The sequence below is a fragment of the Microtus pennsylvanicus genome, chromosome 7 (genome assembly GCF_037038515.1).
Source record: "Microtus pennsylvanicus isolate mMicPen1 chromosome 7, mMicPen1.hap1, whole genome shotgun sequence".
NCBI lineage: Eukaryota > Metazoa > Chordata > Mammalia > Rodentia > Cricetidae > Microtus > Microtus pennsylvanicus.
In genome coordinates, this window is record NC_134585.1 from 9116016 (window position 1) to 9143881 (window position 27866).

At 51.9% G+C, this 27866-nt stretch overlaps 3 protein-coding genes across 6 annotated transcripts in view; 2 read left to right on the forward strand and 1 right to left on the reverse strand.

Moving 5' to 3' along the window:
- Positions 1-27368, reverse strand: part of Tspear (thrombospondin type laminin G domain and EAR repeats) — a 159851-nt gene extending 132483 nt beyond the window's left edge. The window contains exon 1 of the mRNA XM_075979853.1: positions 27298-27368. Within this exon, the coding sequence (XP_075835968.1) occupies positions 27298-27337 (40 nt within the window). The 5' untranslated portion in view covers positions 27338-27368. The remainder of the gene's footprint in view (positions 1-27297) is intronic.
- On the forward strand, positions 17105-17959 carry LOC142854377 (uncharacterized). 4 transcript variants are annotated; one of them, XM_075979840.1, is made up of 2 exons: positions 17105-17737; positions 17855-17959. In XM_075979840.1, the coding sequence occupies exons 1-2, from the start codon at positions 17105-17107 to the stop codon at positions 17957-17959; spliced, it is 738 nt and encodes a 245-aa protein (XP_075835955.1). The 4 variants fall into 4 exon arrangements, with proteins under 4 accessions (XP_075835955.1, XP_075835953.1, XP_075835956.1 ...); XM_075979838.1 differs by having other exon boundaries at positions 17105-17539; positions 17627-17959; XM_075979841.1 differs by having other exon boundaries at positions 17105-17463; positions 17632-17959.
- Positions 23588-24202, forward strand: LOC142854380 (uncharacterized). Its single transcript, XM_075979852.1, has one exon. The coding sequence runs from the start codon at positions 23588-23590 to the stop codon at positions 24200-24202; it is 615 nt and encodes a 204-aa protein (XP_075835967.1).
- Positions 27369-27866: the final 498 nt, after the last annotated feature.

A 27866-nucleotide genomic window follows, 5' to 3' on the forward strand; every position in this document is an offset into this window, starting at 1 on the left:
CTGGGCCTCCTGGAAGACCCCCTGCTCCACCACTGTTGTATGGCCACAGCTCCTCATAACCCACAATGAAACTTGCCTACCTAGACAGGGGTGCCCTATCCATACTCAGATGTATGTGGAAGTGTTTTCACTCACTGTGCCCTCATATGCCACTGCCGCCATGATCTCTGGGGGCCCAGCTACTGTTCAGCCTGGCATCAACACCCCACTGTCTTCCATGTGGCATTAGTTTTGTAGGCACGCTATAAGTCAAAGCTCTCTGATCATGGAAGCCTGTCCCTACATTTTTTTTTAAAAAAACGTCTCAAGATCCAGGAGATGTATAACAGGTTTGGAATATCTGTGGGGAATCCCTGAAAGAGGCCTCTGTGGTGTCATGAGGGTGAAGCCTAAGCTACAATGGGGACCCAACGTCATTAGAGGTGCCGAGTACATGAGACATCTGCCACGGAAAGACAGAGACACAAAGGGGAGTCCATCAATAGGGGCTCCAATCAGCCAGAACACGTGGATGGGACAGCCCAAGCCCATGTAAGGTCACATCAGGACTAACCTCAGGTCCCCAACATTGTAGGTTTGCTCTCACCCCTGCTGAGCTCTAGTTGCTGTCTCCCTTCTATGTCTCCTTCGTCCATTCTGGACCGGGGCTGTGTACTCCAGCACCGAATGGTGTGCGCATGTAACTTGATGCTATAGGGACTCACAGCTAAGAGTTTACATCGACGGAACCTACTAATACTGCTGTTCTAAATGGACATGTGTCTTAAAATTCCAGCACTCCAGAGGCAGAGGCAGGGGGATCTCTGTGAGTTCGAAGCCAGCCTGGTTTACAGAGTGAGTTCTAGGACAGCCAGGACTACACAGTGAAACCCTGTCTGGAAAAATCAAAATGAACCAGTGGGCCTGCTGTCAGAGTCCTTCCAAACACTTCTATGTTTATGCCCATAGACAGAGGCTGTTCTTAGCCTTGCTCAGAGAAGCAGCTTCCCTTTGCCATGGGAAGCCATGGATACAAAGATCCGGACTGGTCAAAGTGCTTAAATTAAGAGACAGTTGAATGCTCAGATGGACCACCTATATTATCTCTTCTCAACGGCCCAGGGAAGGTCACTGGAGACAAGATGGAGTGGAAAGAATGCCACAGGATGGGGAGGAGCGCTGTGAAACACTGTCTTCCACACACGACATGGCTGCTACACTCATGAAGCTAAGTAGTGGCTACCTGGACAAAGCCAAAGCTGTCGTTGCTATCCCAGCATGCTTGGGGAGGAGCATAAGAGGCCCCTCCCTCGGCTGCGGAGCTACTAGCAGTTAGTGGCTGCTGGGGCGTGGGGTCATTTTCTTCAGTAGGGTAGCCACTCAGGTAAGTTCTCCAAGACAGTAAATGACTCCCCAACCCTGCACACGCTCATGCAAGCCTTGTTAAACATCAGGGGGTTATTAAAAAGAGTAGGAGGGGAACACATCAGGAAGAAGGAATCAGACAAAGTGAGAGGGAAATGGGACAAAATGAGCAAAACGCATATATAAAATTGTCAAAGATTCTGTAAAAATTACTTTTAAAAATAGTTTCCCTTGAACTGCTAAAGACACTTAACGTTTGAGCTGTGTGGAAACTGTTAAGACTATATATAGGAAGCCACAGACAGAAGGGGTGTTTTTTTGTTCCACTGTGAGATGGGCATAAATTTTGGGGAGCCAGGGTGCAAGGCTCTGATTTAAAATGGCACATGTGGATGCCAAGTGGACTTTGGCTGGCATCTGAATGTGAACCTTCACTGACAACTTGACTGGATTTAGCCTGTAGGAGGCTGATGCAAACCACTGGACAGGTTTGGGAAGGCTTCTCTAGGCAGGAATAATCGAGTGGGTCCCATAGGCTGGAGGGCTGGACTGAATACAAACAGGGCTGAGGTAACAGCAGGGCACTGGCCTTTCCCCCTCTCTGGTTCCTGATCAGCATGATATGAGCTTCTCCACTCTCCTCAGTCACGAGGGAGTGATCTCTCTAAACCCATGAGTCTTGGAGATTTTATCAGTGTGAAAAGCAACTAACACCAAAGGGGCAAAGAGGCATCAGGTCTGCGTTCCGTGCCTTCCATCGGAAGTGGCAGGAACTTGCAAACTCTCCCCACACACGGCTCTGAATCCAGTTCCACCTTCTGTCTGAGATCACAGTCGTGTGTGATGAACAGGAGTGTGCAGAGCTCACAAGTGTACAAGGACATACAAGGATGTATGTGTGTATACATATGAGTGTGTAAGGCTGCGCGTGCTTGAGGATGCATGCAGGAGGATGTGCATGTTTGAGACAGCTCGTGATGACTGTCTCCTTTCTGGCTCAGCTCCCTCAACAACCTCCATTTTAAGTACACAGCAAGTCACAAGCCTCCTTGGTTGTTGGGATATACGATCATGTTTCAGCTTATAGCTCATCACCAATCTGCAGACGTCAAAGAAAAGCCTGGAGCATGACACAGTCGGCAGCAAGAACTCTACAGAGGGACTGGCCCAGGATAACGCCCAACACCAAAACAAAACCAGAGAACCTGGGGCATGATCAGCCCAGGAACCTCTATAGGGAATGATCACATAAGACTGTAAAAGACCACACTGTAAGCTCACACCTAAGAACCCAGAAACATGTTCATTGTTCATTCAAAGAACCTAGCTATGTGCACACAACTGCAGAAGCAGCTGCCCTGAGCGCTGGTGTCATATGGAGGCTGTGCTTAGTCTGTGTGATCTGTGTGTTTATTACATATAATGGATCATCAGTCACAATAAAATGGGCACCTTTGGAGCAGCGATGAGAAGGTGGAAGAGCAACAGTCAAGTCCACATCTCAGATCCCAGCATCCAGAAGCTTACCCGTGGTGAGAAAAGCCACCATGACCCACGACCCACAATATAAAACCACCGGAAAGGAAATGCTGGCTGAGAACAGTGAGCATTCTCCATCCAGGGAACTCTTGGGGCAAGAGCACTTAGAGGGAGATAGGGTGGGGGACAGGGCCATGAGAGAGAATGAGCCCACAGCAGGACAACCTCCGTTCTAAGTACACAGCAAGTCATGGACCACTTAACGTGCAGGGAGCTGGCCACACTCACTTGATTGGGCCACGCCCTCCTTCTGTGTCCCACACCTCGAGGAATCGCTGTGACCCTGGGTCATAAAGATCATTGACCTTACATCTTCTCTGGTATAGGAGAAGCCAGGAAAGACAGACGTGGAACAGGGCAGACATGCGGAATTGAGCTGGAGAAACTGGTTTATTTGGCACTAGAAGCTAGAGATGGCCCTGGAGCCAGGGCATCCTTCCAAAGGGCAAGGAGAGGGGATTCCAGATAACTCTTCCATGTTTGCCTCCAGAGTCCCAATGGTGAGCAGGATGTGTTTCCAATCTGTCTCATATGCTGAACCAGCAGCAGAGGAGAAGTGCTAGAAGACAGGTTGTCCCATCTTCACTGGGGCTCTGGTCAGCAGCAGGAGGGGGTGCTACAGGTAACAGGTCTGCAGACCAGGGTGGGACAGGAGGGCTGGCAGCACCCGGATGATTGACAGGAGGAGGTCACACAGACAGGCCGGCAGCTCACAGGCACACACACAGAGGACTGGCAGGAGGGAGCCATGCACACAGTGGGTCTACAGCTCACGGGCACACAGCAGGCAGCCTGGTATCTCACAGGAATGCAGATAACAGGCCTGCAGCAGGATGACTGGCAGGGGCTGGACACGCAGCAGGAGGGCTGGCAGGGGCTGGACACGCAGCAGGAGGGCTGGCAGGGGCTGGACACGCAGCAGGAGGGCTGGCAGGGGCTGGACACGCAGCAGGAGGGCTGGCAGGGGCTGGACACGCAGCAGGAGGGCTGGCAGGGGCTGGACACGCAGCAGGAGGGCTGGCAGCCAGAGGAGCAGCTGGTGTCGCACATGGCTGAGGCGGGATTGTCTGAAGGAGGGTGAGAATGACTGGAGCTCCTTCCTGGGGTGGCTTTTATACCCAGCCCAGTGCTCCCCAGCTACCCAGAATGCAGCTGCCCTTCCTCATTTGCTTCCTTTGTTCTTCCAGGCTGGCTTTGTTGTGTCTGCATTTCTTCTTTTGTTTTGCTCTCAGCTTCCTAGTTAATTATACCTTCAACAAGCTCTTCCACACCTGGGCTTTTCCAATACCTTCCCTCTTTTCAGACTCACTCTATTGTCATTCATGAGTTCTTTTTGTGATACCCTCAAAGGTCCAGGAGATCAGATGCCCCTCCCTATGGAACAATGGTCCTCATGCAACCAAAGACTACACTTCTCCTATGGTTGGGAAGGGTTTACAGAAGGGGAAAGGCTGAACACAGGGAGCGCCTCCTGACAGAGCATGCTGTAGCTCAGAGATGATGTCAGACATCAGATAGGAAGGGCATAGAACATCTGGGAATCAGTGTGTGTGTGTGTGTGTGTGTGTGTGTGTGTATGTGTGTGTGTGTGCATTGTGTGTGTGTATTTTGTGTATGCATGCATTGTGTGTGTATGTGTGTGTGGAAAGCCTGCATGTGAAGTAGTGTGAACATGCACATGTGTTCAAACACACATGTGGTTCAGAGTTTGTGCATGTGTGTATCTTTGAGCGTAAATGTGTAGATAGCCACACATGTGCATATAGGACTGCATTTCTATGTGTGACCACTCATGGTAGACCTCTTCCTTTCTCTGTCCAGCCCCCAGGTGCTGTTCCCTGCTGCTCCCCCATCAACCACGACCCACACTAGCACTGTGGGAACCCTGTTGCTGACTCCTGCACGCTGGCCTGTTGGGGCTCTGAAATGCCAGTCCTCTGAGTGCTGAGCTCTCCTCTCTGTCCCTCAAATACCAGGGTTGTCACCATCATAAGCCTAGGTGTGAACTATCTCTCATGATCAGGTAGGGCCAGGAGGGAACGCGGCTGTCCCCCAACTTCCCTCCTGTGGAGCAGGAGCATACCCATGCTCCTCTTTCCTATTCTCATTGCCATTCTTCTCTCCTGACATTGAATGAAGTTAGACTTCTGCCCAAAGGAATAAATGTATCCAAACCCTCGTCCTGTTTCTCCTTCCTCATGTTCCGAACCTGCCTCTTAGGCCCTGCCCATTGGGGAACATTTCCCATAGAAAGAGGCTGGAGAAGCCTGGGGCCACTCTGAGGGTAGGGGTGATGGTTTGTCTTCACTGTCCACATGGTGGATTTAGAATCTCCTAGAAGGGGCTGAAGAGATGGCTCAGAGATTAAGAGCACTGACTACTTTTCCAGAGGTCTTGAATTCAGCTCCAGAACCCACACGGTGGCTCACAGCCACCTGTAATTGGATCTGATGCTCTCTTTGGTGCAATGAAGGCAGAGCAATCATGTACATAAAATGCATAAATGCATAAATAAATAAATCTTTAAGCATCTCCTAGGAGATGGAGCACACCCAAGATCTTTCCGTGTGTGTGTGTGTGTGTGTGTGTGTGTGTGTGTGTGTGTGTGTGTGTTTTGGAAGACTGGCTGAGAGGATAGACCTCCTTGACTCTGGAGGTGCCATCCCATGGGCTGAGGGACTGAGGGACTGAGGGACTGAGGGACTGAGGGACTAAACAGATTACCCATGGAAATGGAGAAAGCCAAGCCAGCAACACCATTCCTAGTCTGTCATCTCATGGTCCATCAGGACACGAACCACTCTGCTACCCATGATGGACTGAACAGAGGGGATCCCCTGTGCTCAGCAGGCAGAGGGGATCACCTGTGCTCAGCAGACAGAGGGGATCACCTGTGCTCAGCAGACAGAGGGGATCGCCCGTGCTCAGTGTGCTCACCTCGCTCTCCCCTTTTTGTTCAGTCCAGGACATCAGCCCATGGTGGATGCCACTCACATTTAGGGTGGGTCCCCCCACTTCTACTACCCTAATCTTGTAGAGTTAAGACAGCCCCTTTAGGGGGCGGGGTTTGCCTCGGGCGAATGCCTGCCAATAAATGGGCGCGTGGGGAGGCGGCTTGTCCCTTTTTCCTTCCTACCTTCTATACTACGCTGGAACTTCGGTTCTGTAAGTTTATCATTAAAGTGGTAAATATTCTTTAATATCTGCATTGCACTTATTTTACGCCAATACATAATCTAGATAATTGCTCAAGGCACACCCAGCGATATCTCTTAGAGATTATAGATCCAGCCAACTCGATAATCAATATTAACTGTCAGAGAGTCCCTCTGTTCCCCAGCCTCTCAATCTACCTTCACCTTCCAGTGAGAGACACCAGAATCCATGCCTGTGCGAGTGTATGGCACACAAGGGTACATGTATACACATAGGTGTTTCTGGAAATGTGGCTATGTTCGAGGGAGTGTGCATATATGTAGGCATGCACGTGTGTGTGTATGTGTGCGTGTGTGTGGCTGTGTAGTGTGTGCGCACGTAAACATGAAGGAGGCTCAGAAATGTGTGTAAGATTATCATGCCTGATTTTTTTATACAAGAGCAGGCTTCTCTATGTGTGATTGCATGTCACTGTGTGAATTTGAGTGCACGACAGAGTGTGTATAAGAGTGCATATGTGTGCCCTGGCCCGTGTGTAAACATGAAGTGGGGTGTGTATGTCCAGGGCTATTCTCCCATGATGACTGATTCTACTTCTGACTTAGTTTCATTCAGATCCCCCATTTAACCAACACAGTGCGTCCTTGACCACCCAGGCATCTGGGTTATAAAATGACTTTAACACCTCATGGATTAAGCAAGCCAGCCAGCAGTGAGAACTCCACAGAGAGGCTTATTCAGGACAGTATGCAGGACTTCAGCAGAGCTGAGAAGCTGCACACTTGCTTTCTATGCGGAATGAGCACAGCAGACTGAAGGAAGCTGGGGGTAAAGCTTTGCAATGGAGAGAGCGGCCCCGGTATGTTGGCAACGTGACTATGAACGACGCCAAAGTGCAGAATGCACAGAATGCAGCTAACTCGATTCACTGAAAACACAGGACAGAGTTCGCCCGGCTCTAGAAGCAGCTGCACCAAGACATGAGTGGAACTTGGACGATGTGTCCAGTGTCCATACCGGAAGTGATAGGAAGTGGTTATGCTATCTGGTCATCATTCAAGAACTATGGCATGCCACGGTGCAGGGAGTTGACAAGTTCAGATCATGGAACCAAGACCTAATTTTCGAAAGCAGCCAGGCAGGAAGAAAGTCACCGTGACTAGTGGCACAGGACATCCTAAGAGAAGAGGGAAATGCAGCCCTGGACAATCCAGCCCATCTAACAACTGCTACCTCTGCTGTGCCTGTAGCACTGGGGAAGGAGAACCAGGGCAGGCAGGATGGAGCCACAGGAGATGAGAGTCCGTGGCAGGGGCCATATGTGCAAGAGCAGACAGACAGGACAGGGACATGACCACATCTACTTTATCAGGCCATTCCTCTGTCCTACATTCTACCTAATGAAGAGCTGCAGTGAGGCTGGATCAAAGAGAGCGCTGATATTGCATGCTTTCTGAGGCTAAGGCAGCTATGCAGACAGACAGGAACCAAGACAAACACAGAACTGACTCGAGAAGCCACTTTATTTGGCACAGAGGGTAAGAGAAGGTCATTTGAGGTAGGACATTCTCAGAGAAGGGCAGGTCAGGGGAACCTGGTCACTTCTGCATTACCTCACAGTTTCAGGGTGGGCTGGGCATGCTTCCCCACGTGCCTCATGCCAAACCCATGGTCACAGAAGGAGGTGGGTAGGGATAGATGTGTCCTGTCTATGGTGACAGCAGTTGATTTGAAGACACTGGTCAGCAGCAGGAGGGTCTGCAGACCAGGGTGGGACAGGAGGGCTGGCAGCACCCAGATGACTGGCAGGAGGAGGTCACACAGACAGGCCGGCAGCTCACAGGCACACACACAGAGGACTGGCAGGAGGGAGTCATGCACACAGTGGGTCTACAGCTCACGGGCACACAGCAGGCAGCCTGGTATCTCACAGGAATGCAGATAACAGGCCTGCAGCAGGATGACTGGCAGGGGCTGGACACGCAGCAGGAGGGCTGGCAGGGGCTGGACACGCAGCAGGAGGGCTGGCAGGGGCTGGACACGCAGCAGGAGGGCTGGCAGGGGCTGGACACGCAGCAGGAGGGCTGGCAGCCTGAGGAGCAGCTGGTGTGGCACATGGTGGAGGCTGGTTGGTCTGGAGGAGGGTGAAGATGTCTGGAGCTCCTTCCACGGTAGCTTTTATACCCAGCCCAGTGCTCCCCCCAACTACCCAGAATGCATCTGGTCTTCCTTGTTTGCTTCCTTTGTCCTCCCAGGCTGGCTTTGTTGTTGGCTGTGTTCCTGTTTTGTTTGTCCTCAACTTCAGGGCTAATTACACCTGCTCCAGCTCCTGCTGGGCCTGAGCTCCCACCCATCCTCCCCTGGGGCCTTTTGGATTCTACTAAGCTCCATCACATCCTGGTTTTCTCACACGAGATCCCAGAGATCCAGGCATCCAGATGTTCTCCCTGCAGGATGACAGGCCTTACACACCCACAGAGATCACATTTCTCCCAGGGTTAGGAAGGGCTTGCAGAATGTGGGAGGCTGAACACAGGGAGAGTCCTCCCATGAGCCTCAGCTGGAGTCAGAGAGCAGACAGAAGCAGGTATGGAGAGCAGCTTGCTCTTCCTGTGTGTGTGTGTGTGTGTGTGTGTGTGTGTGTGTGTGTGTGTGTGTGTGTGTGCGCGCGCGCACGGGGTTCAGAGTTTGTGAATGTGTATGTCTGAGTGTAAATGTATGCATAATCATACATGTGTGACCAGGACTGTATGTCTACATGTGACCATATGCTACAAAATGTTCCCTTTTCCACCAAAGCCTTCCCCAGTCCCAGCCACCTGTACCACATGAACTGTTCCTCAGGCCACCTGCTGTCTGTCCCGTTCCTCTGTGCTGCCTCATCCCTGCCTGCTGCCCTCCCAAGGCTGTGAGAAGTGCTGCCACAGACACACACACAGACACACACACCAATAGGCTCTGTTGAAATGGACCCTGTGCCCTGTGTCTGCCTCCTGCCAGCTGACCTGTGCTGAGTCTGTAAGCTGCCAGTCCCCAGGGTGCTGCCAGCGCTCCCACCTACCTCACCCTACCAGCCCCTCCCTTCTGGCTCATCTGCCTGCTGCTGGCCTCTACTTTACAGGCTCTCAAACCCCGGACCCTCCTGCATGAGAACAGTCTCATCTCTCCGGGCCGATCACTGTGGTATTGGGACGCGGCTCAAACTCCCACTTCCTAGTCTCCTTGTCTTTCCTCGCAGTTTTAAAGAAACCTAGAGCTCCCTGCAAGATCCAAGTGCTTGACTCTCATTATTTTTCTGCTTTCCCTTGTTCTGAACTCTCCTCAGGACCCCACCCCAGATCCTAGCACCCAGAAGGAGGCGTAGAGAAGCCTGAGGGCCAGCCAACGCTATGGAGGGACCATATATAGTAAGAAGGTCCATCTTCACTATCAATTTGAATAGGTTTAGAATCTCCTAGGTACAGAGGTACATCTCCAGCATGCTGTGAGTATTTCTAGGGAGAATTAACTGAGAGTCTAGACTGTGTTTGAAGGAGGTGGCTCCCTCCAGTGGGCTAGGATAGAAGTGGACAAAGAAGAAAGCTAGTTACAAGCATTCGCCTCTCTCTCTGTGACCCAGTGTGACTGTTGTGTTCCCCCATGGCAGACTGAACTCTCTGAACCCAAGAGCTAAACACCTCCCTCAGTCCTTTAAGTTGCTTTATTCAACACAGGTATACAAAAATAACTGATACAGAAAACTGGCCAGAGAAGGCAGGATACTGCTGCGATTAGCCCTGACTCTGTGGTTCTTAGGCCTTTGACTGGTGTCTGGACAGATGGTGTAGGAGTTTTGACCTAGGGACTTTATATGCTATAGCTGTTTATGCTGTAGCTCAAAGGCTATCCAAAGAACTAGTAAGGCATCCAGGTGAGAACTCAAAACCAGAACACCAATAGAAATTCGACAGAAGGATGTGCTCATCAAATTTCAGGATGCTGTTGGGAACTGACCAGAGACCATCCATGGGATATTCTGCAAGAGAATTTCTCTATACCCAGAAGTACTACGTGAGGCTGGGCTTATAGTGGTGGCTAAATTAACCATGTGTAATAAATTTCAAGACAGCAAAGAATTTGCACAGTGGCTTGGTTATTGCTGGGAGCTTTTAGACAGATTTACACTGAGAATCAAGAACTAAAAGCAGAGCAGATGATTCAAAGACCATGCAGCCTGGACAGAAAGGGAACAATCAGAAAGCCATGGCTGCGGAGGGTATTCTTGTTAAAGGGATTAATGCCATTAAAGGGAAGCCAACCGCTTTATCCTAGGACAACGGAAAATTGGCCAGACCCTACCCATCAAAGGCTCTAGAAGGAGAAATGAGCCAAGTCAATCCTGTCCCTTTTAAGTGTTCTGTCCTTTATTGTGCCACAGTTATGAGAAAAGTCAACACTGCAGGACTGGCGGGGCCTCTGCCTGTGCCTCTGGGTAGCAGAGAGACATTCTTCATCTCCACCTCTCAGATGAGAGACCAGAATGATGCACAGGAGTGCCTGAGTGAAAGGCCGTGCATGCACAGAGACAAGCATGGCTGTGCGTCTGCAGAAGCATGCACACATGTGGAGAAGTGTGAATGTGTGTGTGTACTAAAACACGCGGGTGTGGGAATGTGTGTTTAAGTATGAGTACCTGAGTATATTGGTATGAGTGAACATTCACACATGGGCGTGTGATTGTTTCTTCATGTGTATCCTTTATGTTCGTAAGGGTTTGAGTACATGATTATATGTGTGTGCATGGGTCTGAGAGCAACCTGGGTGTGTAAGCACACCATAGGTGCATGGAGTGTGCTGTCTGTGCGGGGCAGTTAGTCAGCTTTGGGAAAAGCACTTATTTAAATAGCACAGTGGATCCCTGATGACCTTGGATGCTAAAGGATAAAACATTTGCAATTGATGTCTGATGGCCAGCCTGCAGAAAATAAAGAAAAATGTCAAGGCAGTCAAGAGAGAGAACTCTAGGACCACAGGTCCAGGATGATATCATGGGATGCAGCAGAGGATGCAACCCCCATGCCTGCCTGTCTCAGAAACCTCCACAAGGAACAGTCACTACAGACTGCAGACACGGGCATAGAACCAGCCAGTGGAAGCAGTCATCAACACTTCCCCAGAGGGAAACCTTCCCCAAAACTATAACTGTGCTGGCCCATCTCCATTGTTAACATAACAGAATTTAGGGTCACCATAGAAATGTACTTCTGGGTACACTGATGATTATATTTCCACAAAGACTTCACAGAGGAGAAAGGACTCCCCTAAGGGTCGGCAGCACAAGCACTATTCTATGGGCCAGGATTCCAGAACAAATAAAAAGGAGGAAGTGAACCAAGCCTGCGTGCCTCACTCTCCGCTGACTGCGAATGCGATGTCATCAACCACCTCGGCCCCTTGTCACCGTGACTGCCCCATCATGAAGGACTGCACCCTCAAACCGTAAGCCAACATAAATCCTTCCTTCGGGTTACTTTCATTGTATGTTTTGTCCCAGGAAGAGAGACAGAGAACCTAACACGATCATTGAAAACCTTCTGAAAGAGAAAGCACGTGTTAGAACATGCAGAAGTGACCCACACCACGATGCAAAAAGACACAGAATGGTACGCATGTGGTTTCAGCAGGAGCCACCCCAAGAAGTTAGTGGGACAAGAGTGTACTAGCTGCTTTATAGGAAAGTGACTAGATATGTGACTGTCATATTGTAATTAATCAACAGTAAGAAAATGGGCATAAATTTCTCCAGTACTGAGAAAGTGATTTGGAGCACAACTGCTGCGCACAGCGCCCCCGTGTCTGCGCTCTGTGCGCTGGCACCCAGTTACCGAGCTTTGGGCAAGGGGCTGGAGGTTAAATACACAAACACACACAGAGAGACAGCGACATGGGTCATCCTTGAATTCCCCAAGAATGCCCCCTTTATTGTATTCAGGGGCAGATTATATAGAGATAGCCACGCCCCAGCCAAACCCACCAGAAACCACTCTCCTGCCATCAGGAACTCCTGAAGGTCTCGTGCTCAGAGCAGCTGTAGGCACTCAGATCAGGGAATTACAAGAAATTCAGGATCTGGGGTCTCACTGCTCCCAACACACAACAGTTTGTATAAATGAAATTCAAACATCTCAAAGCTGCCCAGTAGGAAGAAAGTCACTGTGACCTGGGACACAGGACATCCCCAGAGGAAACAGAAAACCATTCATAAACACTGTAGGCCTCGCCATGCACGAGCCCCTGCTACATGTGCCATGGGAAATGCAAGCATGAGCAGACACTGCAATGTGGTACAGTGAGCCCATCACAGGGATGCCAGATGCATAAACCCACCCACTCATCAACCATGTCTCCACCCTGCACGCTTCCTTCTAAGGAACCGTGGTGAGGCTGCATCATAGACACCCCTGATCTTCCATGCCTCCTGGTGCCAACGAAGCCAGGAAAGACAGACAAGAACCAGGACAGAAATGCACAGATGACTAGAGAAGTTACTTTATTTGGCACATGGGTAAAAGAAGGATCCTGGAGCCAGGACATCCGTAGAGAACAGCAGAGGGAAAGGTATCTTTGTCATTCTGCTGTGTTCTCTCCCAAGTTCCAGGGCGAGCTATGTGTGCTTCCAACCTATTTCAGGTGCAGAGCCACCGCCACAGAGGGAGAGGAATAGATGTGTCCCATCTGCACTGGCAGAAGCTGGTTTGGAGACACTGGTCAGCAGCAGGAGGGTCTGCAGACCAGGGTGGGACAGGAGGGCTGGCAGCACCCGGATGATTGACAGGAGGAGGTCACACAGACAGGCCGGCAGCTCACAGGCACACACACAGAGGACTGGCAGGAGGGAGTCATGCACACAGTGGGTCTACAGCTCACGGGCACACAGCAGGCTGCCTGGTATCTCACAGGAATGTAGATAACAGGCCTGCAGCAGGAGGGCTGGCAGGGGCTGGACACGCAGCAGGAGGGCTGGCAGGGGCTGGACACGCAGCAGGAGGGCTGGCAGGGGCTGGACACGCAGCAGGCAGGCTGGCAGCCTGAGGAGCAGCTGGTGTGGCACATGGTGGAGGCTGGCTGGTCTGAAGGAGGGTGGGAATGACTGGAGCTCCTGCCCAGGTTGGCTTTTATACCCAGCCCAGTGTCCCAGAACACCCAGAATGCATCTGGTCTTCCTTGTTTGCTTCCTCTGGCCTCCCAGGTTGGCTTTGCTGTTGTCCATGCTCTTGCTTGCCCAACTCCATGACTAATGCAGCTCTCTGGCTCCTGCCACATTAGGCTCCAAGCCATCCTCTCCCGGTACTGTGTGGATTTGTCAATGCCCCGTGAATTCCTGATTTCCTTACATGGGCTTCTAGAAGTCCAGGAGTTCAGATAACTTCCCTGTCGGACAACAGTCCTGCCCTGTGGGATGACAGTCCTCCTACAACCACAGAGATTGTTCTTCTCCTGTGGTCTAGAAGGCTGAATATAATGAGTGTCCTCATCCATCCGTGTCCTGGGTGAAGGTAGGTTGGACCAGCCACACCCTTGGAAAGCAGGTAAAGTCAATGTAGGTTCACAGGGAGCACAGCTGGTCCTCCTTTTGATGTGTTTAGCAGTGTGCCACAAGTACCATCAGGAAAGGTGGGATCTTGAGTGGAGGCTGGGTGGATTATCCACATTTGTACCCCCACAGAGTTTAAAACCAGATCTACACAAACTCAAAATAACCAACTAGCTGGCTCTCTGCTTGAACAAAACTCGTAGTCACAAGAAGATAATAGAACCCAGAGTCTCCAAATGTATTTCATAAGTAACCAGATATAAGAGATTTTGTGATATAAATCACCTTCATAAGTAAAAGCAACCAGCAGAAAGAATCCGGCATGATCTCATTACAGAGATGGGCAGTGACCACAGCAGCTGTTCTAAGGCCAAAGATCAAAGAAAAATATTATCTTCATGAGTGAATAGGTAGAGACTCCCAGGAGGGACGTGGAATTAATCAAACAAAGGAAGTTCTAAAACTGAGATGTACAATAGCTGAAATTTAAATACACATTGGACAAACCCGATAGCAGATGCAAGAAGGAAGAAATATCATTCCATCAAACAGAAATTATTCCATCAAAAACAGGTGAGTTTAAAAAGAAGAAGAAGAATTTAAGGGTTGGTGAGATGGCACAGCAAGAAAAGGCACATGAGCCCAACTCTGATGACCTGAGCTCAATCCTGAACCAATATGGTAGAGAGGATAGACAGAGACAAGTTGTTCTCCCTCCCCCACCCCTCACACACACACAGTGTTGGATCCTATCCTCAGAAGACAGCACCATCCATCAGAAGTGCGGATGGAGAAAGGGAAGGAAGGATGAGATAGTGGGGGAAACACAGAGGCAGACAGAGACTGCACAAGAGAGATGGGGAGGGTAGGACCAGAAAGCTTACAGGAAGGAAGATACTGACAAGTGGTGTATCTGATAAAGTTAATAACTAGAATGTGGAAAGAATTATTACAGCAAAAGGACAAGCCAGCACCAAGCAGGCTGAAGACTGAATGATCATTTCTCCAGGGAAGACACACGAATAGCCAATGTTCATACTATGGGAAGAATTCCTACAACAAAAGGACACACCATCACCAAGCAGGCCGAGGACTGAACTCTAATTTCTCCAGGGAAGACACACAAATGGCCAAGTTCATTAAAGAGAAGCTATCACAGTGAGATGCACCATGTCCCACTTTGGGGGCTGGTAGCAGTGTTTAAAAAGGAAGGCAAGTATTAGCATGTGTGGGGAGTTTGGAGCCCATCTGCATTCCCGGTGGGGTGGAGGGTAGAACAGATACCAGGTCTCCAGGGCACATTGGAGATTCCTCAAAAGAGACACAGTTACTGTATGAACCAACAGACACACCCCTGGGAAGTAAAGGGCACCCTAAAGTTCTTTTACAGGGTCTTGCTCTATTTCCTAGCACAGACGCAGGGTCAGCCTTTGGCTTTGGAGGTGACATTTGGCCCTAACCACACAGTGCTCTTCTTAGAAAGATATTTGACCTGAATCTTCACCCACCAAGAGTATCTGCACATCCAAGCCTTGGTTGGGACCCAGTGTTCAGACCTCTAAACCTGTAGGAATGCTCCACCTTGGAACCACAACACTCTACCCCATATACTTGTTGCTATGTCATGAGTCAAAATGTGTTTGGTCTATCTCGAAGGGTCTTCATAATCTCAACAGTTCTAACGTGATTCAGAGACGTTTGTTAGGTCTCCTCTGACTCAAGGCAGCTCTCATTGTGAGCTCTGAAAAGTAAGTAAATAAATAAGTCACATGTTTATAGTATACACAGACACAGTGAGCATTCACATTGCAGAAGGGGAGGATGATGAGGAAAGACGACACCGAAGTAAGACTGGACACCAGCAGAGTACATATTAAACACCACAGCTCCATATCAGGCATCTTGGGCTCATGATGACATCATCTAGGCTCCAACAAGCTTGGCAACCCTGCCCCCTAGCTCTGATGCCTGCCGCACACACAACCTCTGTCTCTCTCAGGTCAGCCCCCACCCTGTGTCTGCACATTTCTCCTTAGCAGGCACTCCATGTTCCTGGCTTCTCCGCCGTCTTGGGGTCTCCACTGTAACTAAAGCTTCACCTTTGCAGTGCCGAGAATGCTCAGGGCAAGCCTGTTACATATTGCCTGGGCCCACAGGCTTTGCTCTAGAACCTTGGTGCAAGCTGTAATGCCGACTCATTCTTGTATCTTGCATGCCTCCACAACCAGACTCTGCAAAACCACCCTCCTTTTAGATGAAAGGTATTATTTTTACACATTTTATTTATTTATTCTTATGTTTATGGGTGTTTTTGTTCAATTTTCAGTAGAAAGCCTCCTGCATCTGAGAACACAATCAAACTCCAACATCCCTTCTAAACAACCTCCTTCCTCTTACTGTATGTCAGTCAACCTGGGTCCTCATGCTGTAGGTAGTAGGCATTATTTTCAGAGTGAATCCCTGAAGCCCCTGTTGTGTCATCTTCACATCAGCCTGTCCCCCTTTCAACCCCCTCCCCCGCCCCCAGTCCTGGGAGCGCAGTGACAACTCCCCTGCCCTGCCCTAAGCAGCTCTACCATGCCTTTCAGCTCTAGCCCTGCCCAGTAGAAATCATTCCTACTGGGGTGACGGGTGTCCTGGCTCGCCCCCTCTCCCCCGCCATGCAAATACGAACATACGAACACAGGATGGAAGTACCCATGTTCTGGTGTCTGAGCTGCCTGACAGACTCTTCTACAAGCTCTTGTTTGTGTCTCAGTTTCCCTCATCTAGGAATAATGAAATCGGCTCCCTCTCAAGGTCGCAGGGCTAAGTGAGTTGATATTTATAGACTAACTTGGAATAATTCCTAGATCAAAGCAAGAACTATTAACACTAGTATTGTTGGGGCTGGAGAAATGGTTCAGCAGTTAAGAGCACTGGTTGTTCTTCCAGAGGTCCTGAGTTCAATTCCCAGCAACCACATGGTGGCTCACAACCATCTGGAATGAGATCTGGTGCCCTCTTCTGGCCTGCAGGCATACATGCAGACAGAATACTGTATACATAATAAATAAATAAATCTCTTATTTAAAAAAACCACTAGTATTGTTGATAAAAAAAATGAACACAGCACTCTGACCATCATCCCCAAATAAAGTGGCTATAAAATAAGGTTAAAACGTGCTGATGACGCAATCAAGGGCTGAAGCAGGGATCCAGAGCTAGGGGCCTCAAGAGGTGGCCATGGCAGACAACAGGGAACTGACCCTCCCTGGAGAGGAAATGACGCCTGCCCTGCTCTATCTGAAAGTTCTATGGGCAGAGCTACAGGTCATGGCCACTTGATTGATGGGTGTCCTTACATCATCATCATCAACATCAACAAGGAACTGCAGCTAGGACAACACAAACATACACAAACCCTTGAGAGATATATAAGTGGTACCCACCTTCCCACCTCACTCACTCATTCAACACCTTCTCACCTCACCCTCAACCCTCCACTCAGCCATGGCCGCCTCCACCATGTCCGTCTGCTCTGAGCCCTGCACTGAGTCCTCCTGGCAGATCGAGGACTGTCCAGAGAGCTGCTGTGAGCCTAGCTGCTGTGTCCCCAGCTGTTGCCAGCCCAGCTGCTGTGTCCCCAGCTGCTGCCAGCCCAGCTGTTGTGCCCCAGCCCCCTGCCTGACCCTCATCTGCACCCCAGTGAACTCTGGGTCCGGTCCCTGCTGCCAATCTGCCTGCAGCAGCTGCTGCACACCCTCATGCTGCCAGCAGTCTAGCTGCCAGCCCTCATGCTGCACCTGCTCCCCTTGCCAACAGTCCTGCTGTGTGCCTGTCTGCTGCAAGCCTGTCTGCTGCACACCCATCTGCTCAGGATCCTCCTCCTGCTGCCAGCAGTCTAGCTGCCAGCCCTCATGCTGTCAATCCTCCTGCTGTGTGCCTGTCTGCTGCACACCCATATGTTCTGGCTCCTCATGCTGCCAGCAGTCTAGCTGCCAGCCAGCTTGCTGCACCTGTTCTCCTTGCCAGCCATCCTGTTGCATGACCCTGTGCTGCAAGCCTGTCTGCTGCACACCCATCTGCTCTGGATCCTCCTCTTGCTGCCAGCAGTCTAGCTGCCAGCCCTCATGCTGTGTGCCTGTCTGCTGCAAGCCTGTCTGCTGCAAGCCCTGCTCCAGCGTGTCCCTGCTCTGCCGCCCTGTGTGCAGACCTGCCTGCTGTGTGCCCAGCTCCTCCTGCTGTGCCTCATCTTGCCAGCCCAGCTGCTGCAAGCCCTGCTCCAGCATGTCCCTGATCTGCAGCCCTGCATGCTCCCGCCAAGCCTGCTGTGGCCTCTCCTCAGGCCAGAAGTCCAGTTGCTGATGGGTCCATTTCCTGGGGCTCCGTCCCCTCTCCCCCTAGTCCCTGGACTGCCTCAGATGCAAGCCCTGCCTAAGCTTGAGTATCATTCACCAAACAACAGAGGATCCTGTCTTGCTCTCAGCCATTACCCGGCCTGAGATCCTGGTCACAAGCCTAGGATTCCTGCTCCACAGTCCAGGGATCAGAGGACTTCTCTGTGGGAAATTATCAGGTGCCCTCTCACTGGAAGGCTCCTCAGAACCCTAATAAACACTTTCCTTGACCTTAGCCACGCCTCATTCTTCCTCTCTGAACTCCAGTTGGAACCAGCGTCAAGTCCCAATGGGGGAACAGGAAGCAGGGCAGCGGGGCCCTCCACCTTCCCCAGCTTGTCCTGGGCCATCACTCTCACACCTATGATAGAGGATCCTGATCATAGGCAGCCCCTTTCCCAGGAGTCATCTGGCAAGGACAAGCAGACCCTCAGGGTGGGTGGACGTATGTCTGGTGCCAAAGGTCTGGTACCAACAATCTAGCTGCCAGCCAGCCTGCTGTGTGCCTGTCCGCCGCAAGCCTGTCTCTGGAGGGACCAACAGAGGCAGCTGCTAAGAACCTGGTCCCTCGGAAGAGAGAGCGGGCTCCGTCCCTCACAAGAGAAAGCAGACAACTCACCCTATACTAGGGGAATTCAGAGCCCAGGGGCCAGCATGGACCCTCAAATCTCCCCACACTCCGTAGGCTACCTCCTCAGCTTAGAATGCAAATAACCCATAGGCTTTCAACACGGAATAAGCAGAGCTGGCTGTTTCTCCCACATGAACTCCCTCCAGGCCCAGCAGCTGTCTCCCCTCCATCGCTCTCCATGCTGCCGTCTCTGCCCCCCACAAGAGGCCTCCAGGGCACACGCACCCACCTGCCACCTCCTGTTCTGTCTCTCGCTTTTCAGGCACAGCCTTCATCCAGGTTACTGCAACCTGCCAACTCTGCAGTCTCTCCTCTAGCTCCTCTTCAGGGAGAAGCCACACTCTCCTGGAGCTGTGAGCCTGGAGGCCAAGCCAGGTGTCCTACCTTCCATTGCCAAAGTCAGAGAGAGAGGCAGCCAGCAGCTCCAGCAGCTGCGGTGCTCGGTCTGCTGTCCCGACTGACTCCAGGCTGTGGAGCAGCCGCGTGCAGGCTGGACCTTTCCCTGGATCCCCTCCACGTCACCAGGAGCGTTTGGCGCCATAGTGAGTGTCAACACTAAAGCAGGAGGATTCTCCATCTTGTGTACGTCCCTGTGAACCAGCCAGAGTGGATTGGGAACACATGAGCACGTGTGCCTATTAAAACCATATCACAAAAACCTGGCCCAAGAGCTCGTCCAACACACCAGACCGAGGAAAGGTGCTACGCCCTCACGTCACTCCATGGGGAGGAGAACATGAGGTAACTAGTCCTGGCCTTTCATCTAATCACTCCACATGTGTCAAGGGACGGATAGGAGAATGCCCACCTGGGGCCTCAGCTCCTTGGTCCCCACTGCTGATGTGACCCATCCAAACTGCCATCTGTCCACCCATCTTTTTGCTTGCCTGGCCCTGACCCTGAATCTCCGCAACATGTGTCGGGGTTCACCACAGCTACCACAAGAAGCTAACACAACTATGGCCAGTTTTGCAGGACTTTGCCTTCACACTACCCAGCTTTCAGAGGAGGGCTCTGAGAGGACCCTAAACAATGAAAAGATAAAGACCTCTGCCTCTCCCTCCTTCCCTTTCTCCCTCCCCAGGAGGCAGAGGCCTCCTGCCTCTGGGAGACCTGAGCTCACAAGACCACAACAGTCCTCAAAAGGACTCTAGTTGGCCCAGGCATAATAAACACGGCACTGACAGGCCTTGCCATTCCCCCCTCCCTTGCAAACTGTAGATGACATCCCTAAAGCTAGCCACCAAGGTCTATTCCCTTATTGGGACACTTTCTTATTCCAGGCTCATTCCTGGGGCTGTCAAAGTACTGAACGCCAGCAATCCAAAGCCCCCTTTTGGCTACCCTAATTAACAAGCCCAATTAAAACATCCCGCCACATCCTAGCCCATTCTAACACAGACCTCCCCTTTTCCCTCCTAAAAATTTACCACACCTGCAAGGGCATTTGCTGCTGTTTTTCTGCCTCAGTCAGAAGTCGGTCTCTTTTCTTCCCTGCTTAATAAAGGATCTCTCTGTGAAAACAGGTGTTTGAGTGTGGTCTGTGCCTAATCGGGGTCCAGGAGGGAGCACCCCACTATGTGCCGGCCCCTTCAATCCTGATTCCTCATCTGGGCTATCCTATTACCCACATCTGAGTTAACAGTGGCTGCCCTGCCCTGATACCCACCTGAGTACCACTGTGAGAGTTGGGCTGCCTACACTGGAGGAAAGTGCCCCCAGGGAGGGCCTTGGTGCCCTCAGGGAGGACCTTAGTGCCCCCAGGGAGGTTCTTAGTGTCCCCAGGGAGGACCCTAGTGCCCCCAGGGAGGACCTTAGTGCCTCCAGGGAGGATCTTAGTGCCCCCAGGGAGGATCTTAGTGCCCCCAGGGAGGATCTTAGTGCCCCCAGGGAGGATCTTAGTGCCCCCATGGAGGACCTTAGTGCCCCCAGGGAGGATCTTAGTGCCCCCAGGGAGGTTCTTAGTGCACCAGGGAGGATCTTAGTGCCCCCAGAGAGGGACTTAGTACCCCCAGGGAGGATCTTAGTGCCCCCAGGGAGGATCTTAGTGCCCCCAGGGAAGAACTTAGTGCCACAAGGGAGGACCTTGGTGCCCCAGGGAGGATCTTATTGCTCCAGAGAGGATGTTAGTGCCCCAGGGAGGAGCTCACTGTCCTAGGGAGGAGCTCACTGCCCCAGTGAGGACCGTAGGGCCCCAGGAGACACTCAGTGCCCCTGTGTATACCTGACCTCTGGGTGGCTTTCCCCTCTCCTCCTCTCAGGCCAGGCAGTCTGAGCAAGCTGTAAACACTATCACAAAGATATGATCACTCTGTCAAACTCCAGCCATAAACAAACTCATAAATCCTGCAGGTCCTTGTTTTAGTGGGACCTCACTGTTGAGAGAAAGTGCTTGTGGAAATAACTTGGTCTGTGTGTGGGGTGTGTGGAGTACTTCACAGAAAGACGGGAACTTGGCAGGGAGGGGCTGACATGGGAAAGACGGCCTCACCCAGAGATTAGAGTTTCTCCATCCTCCAAGAAACTCAGAATGGCTAGGAAGATGGCTCGTCGATCAAATGCTTCCCTTTGGAGAGTGAAGACCTGAGTTTGATTAGCCAGCCTAGACTGCTTAGTGAGCTCCAGCCTGATCAGAGCCCCTGGGAGTGAAAGCAGAGACTGTCCTCTGGCACGTGCGCGCGCACACACACCTTCAAACAGCTAATAAATCCAAACTGCCTAGTGAGATAATGTGTGTTTCTCTGCAGACAGGTCAGACATGGATGTCAGAAACAAGAAACAAGCGGTGTTTACTAAGGGCCCGGATGCTTGTGACCTCCACGTTTGCTGTATTTGCCTTCCTGTTTGTCCCTAAATCTAAGCAGTGCACTTCAAATACCACCCTAAAATTTCATTTACATATGGAAGAGAAGAGAAAATAAGCCAGTTTGTGTGTTGCTTGAGTGAGTGTTAGGTTTTGCTGGGTCTTTAGACCCTGTACACTGCAGGAAGGTAACAAAAATCTTCAGACTGTGTTCTGGGGAGAGGCTCAGTGGGTAAGGTGATTTACTGTGCAAACATGAGGACCTGAGTTCAATCCCCACAACCCATGGTTTTAAAATCCTGGCACTGGGAAGGTGAGGCCAGTCAGATCATTAGGGCTCCCCAGCCGGCCAACCAGATTCAATCGATGAGAAATAGGCCAAAGAGAGACCCTGCATTAAAAAAAACAACAAAATAAAGTGGATGTCATGTGAGGAGCAACATCTAAGGTGGTCCTCTGGCCTCAACACACACACACTTACACAACACACACACAAACACAGATACACACACATGCTCGTGCATGCACTGTGCACACACACACGAACACAGACATACACACAAAGAAAGCCATAGGATCACATATACAACTCTGTAGACACTGCAACAGACTCTCTGGGGACACTCACAATGCAATGTCTCTGTCTAAATCCTTCGTACATGCTTAACTGCACTCTGGCCCATCCTGAAGCGCTTTTCTGTGTCGGTGTTGGGAATCAGGCTCTACTCAGCTGGAGGTCTCTAAAATGGAAGAGAACGAGTTGACAGCTGTGGCTGAGCTGGCCCCATGGTCTCAGAGGCATCACAAGTTCCTAAATTCAAACTCTGAGGTGAGAAGCTTGTACCTCACAAGCACATGGTGATGAAGGGCTTCTTACCTCATTCATAATTGCCAGGAAGGGGGAAGGGAGAGATGGAAGGAAAGACACAGATAGATAAGGAACAACACAACCCTTCAAAGGCTTCTCAGTGCCCACCTTGTGCTCCATTGCTGGCACCCTTCACCAGCACCCTCTGCTGGGAACCACACCTCTTTGGAAGGACATTTCATATTGAAACTATAGTAGTCATGACGACAGAACCTTGGCAGGACCACGGCTCATGCAAAGAGGTTCTCCACACACACCTCACACAGAACACCATCAGCTCAGAGCTCAGGGACTGTCTACCCCCAACCTGATTGACTGGTTTCCTCTACATCCCCAATGTGTGATGCATGGCAAGTTACAGAATCCCCCAGTTTCCTGTCCTGCTGCGGGCCTGTCTAGAGTTCCAGCACCCCATGAAGGAGGTCCTTCTGAGAATACCTGAACTCTCCCTTCTGAGATAGACTGTGACCACTGAGGCCTCTTCCACCCATAGTTCCTCCCGCGGCCCCCGGACAGAACTCTGGGGCTGATGCTGAGGGACTGTGTTGTGGTGAAAATGAGCCCTTAAGAATGAGACGGAAGCACAGGGGCCCCACAAGTTCAAGGGCATCCAGGCACCAGGCTCCGGCCTCAGCCTTAATGCATATCAAAGGTCATCAAAGCCAGAGCAAGGAGTGCTCCGGTCACTAGCAAAAGGAACTGCTGCTTAGGCACCCCAGTCCTGCCTCAGACCTGTCGCCACCAGAGCAAGGTGTAGCAGAGGACTAGCCATAAGCTACCGAGTCCTCAGGATGAGTCTTTCCATCCAGGCCAAAATGAGAGAAGGAAAGCCCACCTCAGTCATTAGGGTCAGTTCCACCTTCGCTGGCAAGGACTTGATGGCAAATTTCAAAGAGAAAGGGGACAGACATGGCCAGCATGGTGCACTCAAATGTTAGGACTTTCCAGCAACACAGATCTGACCACCCTATCAATGGAGCCCAAGCCCAGTCCCTGACCACTGCCATCTCCTACCCAGATCCCCTCCCCATTAGTAGAGCTGGCCAAGGTGTCTGGCTTAGCACAACACGCAGCCAGGGCATTTACAAGCAAGGTGGCATCTTCCGGCTGATGCCGGAAGGGCTCTCCAGGAACCAGTTCCAAACACCAACAAGGAAAGAATCGCTGTGAAGGGCTGCCTGCACCAACAACACTCTGTGTGCAGGGTATAAAAGCTGACAGCCAGCCCTTCACACTCACACACTCACTCACTCACACACTCTCTCACCCACAGCTCTTACCAGACCCTGCCCCCATGGCCACCTCCACCATGTCTGTCTGCTCTGACGCTTGCACCAACTCCTCCTGGCAGGTGGATGACTGCCCAGAGAGCTGCTGTGAGCCCAGCTGCTGTGCCCCCAGCTGCTGCCAGTCCAGCTGTTGTGTTCCCAGCTGCTGTGCCCCAGTCCCCTGCCTGACCCTCATCTGCACCCCAGTGAGCTGTGGGTCCAGCCCCTGCTGCCAATCTGTCTGTGCTAGCTCCTATGCACCCTCATGCTGCCAGCAGTCTAGCTGCCAACCAGCTTGCGGCACCTGCTCTCCTTGCCAGCCATCCTGTTGCATGACCCTGTGCTGCAAGCCTGTCTGCTGCACACCCGTCTGCTCTGGATCCTCCTCATGCTGCCAGCAGTCTAGCTGCCAGCCCTCATGCTGTGTGCCTGTCTGCTGCAAGCCTGTCTGCTGCAAGCCCTGCTCCAGCGTGTCCCTGCTCTGCCGCCCTGTGTGCAGACCTGCCTGCTGTGTGCCCAGCTCCTCCTGCTGTGCCTCGTCCTGCCAGCCCAGCTGCTGCAAGCCCTGCTCCAGCATGTCCCTGCTCTGCAGCCCTGTCTGCTCCCGCCAGGCCTGCTGTGGTCTCTCTAGCTGCTGCTGACCTGTCCTGTGGGGGCGCCAGAGCTCAGCTCCTTCCTTCCTTCTCTCACATTGTTGTAGGGGTTGGTTGCAGCATCAGCTTTGGCACCAGTATAGCATAACTCCGTGATGTCACATCCCACCAGCTGGTGCCACCCTCCCACCTGCAGCTTCCTATAAAGGCCTGGTAGCACTCCAAATCCCTAGCATGCCTCTGCTTTCCCCAATGCATGTCTTGCCCTGCCATTAATAAACTTCTCTTCCTGGCCTTTGAGTGTCCCTCTTCCTGCCTCATGCAAGGGTCAGGGATATTCTGAGAGCATTTCCAGGTGACCCTCGGGATTTGGACTGTCTCGCCTCTGACTGAAGTCCCCAGTGGAGTGTGGCTGGTGTCTGGCAGCCCGATAAGTCCCTGGCAAGAGAACCCTGCATCCCCAAGTCTCACTACCCTTGGTTGATTGTGACTGTTCAGAGACAGGAGGGGGCCAGCTGGGATGTGGTACAACCAAAGCATAGTGCATCCTGAGCAGTCCCCTGTAGTACTTTATTCAAATGTCCCAACCCACGAAGAGTACAGCCTGGGGGTGGGGGAAGGGTAACAAGGAGAAAGAAGCAGAATGGCAGACGTTCTCTGTCCTCTCTCTGTTCTCTCTCTGTTCTCTCTCTCTCTCTCTCTCTGTTCTCTCTCTCTCTCTCTCTCTCTCCCTCTCTCTCTCTCTGTTCTCTCTCTCTCTCTGTTCTCTCTCTCTCTCTCTCTCTCTCTCTCTCTCTCTCTCTCTCTCTCTTCCACCCCCTTGGGCCAATCTGGAAGTCCCCCACATTTCCAGAGCTGCAAGCATGCCATGCCCTCTTGGCCACAGCCACATTCTAGTCTTCTGTCCCTCTCCACCCTCACACCAGCATCCTCTGAGCCCTGAGCCCTACTCTGCCCGTGCAGGAGAGAGCGGGGTGGAAGTGAGCAGGTTTCCAGGTGGTAATCCCAGGAAATTGAGAACCCTAACACCCCAGGGGCCTCTAACCTCCAACAGGCCTGGACTGTGCCCAGTGTGGAAAAGGCTCCTTGGGAACTCTGCTCCTGCCCACACACCAAGCTTTCCTGCCTTCCAAGGCTGTGAAGACAGGTGGCACCCTGTCTCTGCCCTCCCACTCTCCTGGGGACCTTCCTGTCAAAGAGAGAAAAGAGAAGTCGGTTCCCACTAGGAGCCAGCAGCCTCCTGGGAGTTCACTCACCAGGTATGTGGAATGTCCTCTCTCTATGACTGAACCCCCTCCCCAGCCTATCCTCCGCCATGTCTGAGACCAGTGACCTGGGGTCCCTGAGCGCCATACTGCTGGCCATCTGCTGGAGAGTCAGAAAATCCCCAGAACACAGACTGCTAGGCCCCACAGGGACAACTGACACCAGACCCCCATCTTGTCACCTCATTTGCACGTTAAGCACCAGAAAACATTTGACAAGAGCAAAGAGGGGCCTCCTTGGGTTGCCTCTAAAGCCAAGAGTGACAACTGGGAATACTCATGGAAGCTTTCCCCCCTCTTCCCATGTGCTGGGCACAGCAGCCCAGGCCAGGGGAAGACAGAATGGAGCATGCACCTGTGACCCTCATAGACCTTCAGAGTGGCTCAATGCTCAGCACAGAGTAGAACTGCAGGGACTTAAACCTGGGCAAACCCTCACTGGCCTCTCAAGCATCATATGATGTAGCTACATAATATCAGCCTGGTTTTTATGTGCATTTCCTCCCCGGCTCACCATATTTATAACTGGGTCATCTTTTAACGATTCGAAATGTAACTCCAGGGGAGAGGGGGCGGGCTTTATAAATAACCTTTATTATCATGTGCTGGTGGGCCGTGCTCTCCAGGCTCAAGGAACAAGAAGGCACATGTTCGTGACTCATCCCGGCCCCAGAAGCATGGTCGCACTCATGACTCCCAGTCAGGCTTGCACAGGGTCCTTCTGAGGCACACTTACACGCTCACCTGCATGGGGTGGCCCCACATAGGAAGGGGTATTGCTTGGAGTCAGGGGATTTGCATGGTGACAACCAACTTAGCCCCACACAGCTGATGAAGCCCCACATTCAAAGCCATCTCTGTGGGTGGGGCTGCCAGAGAACAGGATCCAGGGATCCAGGGGCTTCTGTTCTTCTCAGATTCCTGCTGGGTTCCTGTATCAGGGCCCCAGGGCCTTTTCACCCATGGCCTGTGATCTGGCAATTGCTGGGACTCACAGCCAGCCACTGCTTTGTGGTTAGCTAATGACACCATCTATGCAGGCCAGTGATCCAAAACCAGATCACGGGATCAACTCCTGGACATGTCACAGAGAGCAGCAGCCCAGTGCATGCAGGATCCTCACATTGGCAGCCAAGGAGGAGGTATGCACATGAAACCACAGCCAACCGGCACACTTGTCTGTGGGGTCCCCGTCACCAACTTGCTATCCCCCAGCGGGTCTGGCTACCAGATTTAACCATCTTGCTTCTTTATTCCATAAATTGTGACTTGATAAAGAGGACCTCTTGTTGGGACCCCTAGGGCAGTGTGCTGTGGTCACTACTGCTCCCAAGTGGCCTCTCTAGAAAAGAAGGAGGCCCACGGTGAGCCCACCCTGAGGAGCTCCAGGCTGAACCCAGGTGTGGGTTGTGGGTGTGTTTGGGGCTGGGCCTGTGTTTCTCCCTCAACTGGGGACAGAGCCAGGCCCGTGGCAGCCCAGAGCTTTGCTAAGTGCAGGTTGGATAGCTCATCTCCATGCCAGGAGCCCGAGGGCCGGGGACTTCATTCCTGAAGCAGGTGCTCGGCCTTCCCCGGCAGCCAAGCAGGTAAGTACATGCGAAGCCTCCATGGCTGCTCTTAGCTCTTTGAAACTTGAAACTCCTCCCACATCTGGCAGCTCAAGAGATGTCTTCTATTGTGACTGTCTGTGCGGTCCCCTCTATTGTATGCCCCTGTCCCCTATAACCCCACCGTCTGTCCATGCCCAGCTCTCTAGGAGGCCAGCATCCTACCAAATGCAGTGACCCGATAGTAAGAAGTCGCATATTCAACTCCATTCCCTCCCCACCCCGAGTCCACAATAGATGGCCTACCCAGGTCCCCATATGACCACCTTACCTGTGCAGGGCTCCCAGTGTTGGGCGCCACAGCGGGGCATACCCAGAAGCAAAAGTGCCACACACAGCTTCAGCAGGGCAGACATGAGGGGCTCGGGTCCCAAGATCCATCCAGGGGCTCCACTCGCCTGCAGAGGCAGCCACTACTAATTCCCTGCGAAGGGCAGTCTGGGCCCCAGGTGGTCACTGCGATGAGCCCATGTCAGCGTCTGCAGGAGGACAGAGGTGGCCTAGGCAGCAATGACAGCTCCTAGTTGTTCTGCAGTAGCAAAAGGAAGGCAGGTGGCCCTGGCAGGCTGGAGCTTCAGCTGCAGGCAAGGGCTTATCTCTCCACTTCCCTGCTGGGCTTGGGTCCCGCGTGCAGGTGACAAGAGTATCAATCTTCAGGACCGGGATTAGTCATTGGCAAAGCTCACCCTCCTGAAGGAGAGACAGAAATAGATCCTTCAGCGGTGCGCACTGAGAACAAACCAGAAAAACTTAGAAAACCAGTTTTTCTTGGGTGCAGAGGGCGGTGGAGTGCTGTCGCAGGGGACTCAGTGCAGGTGACCTTGGCAGACCGGGAGTTAG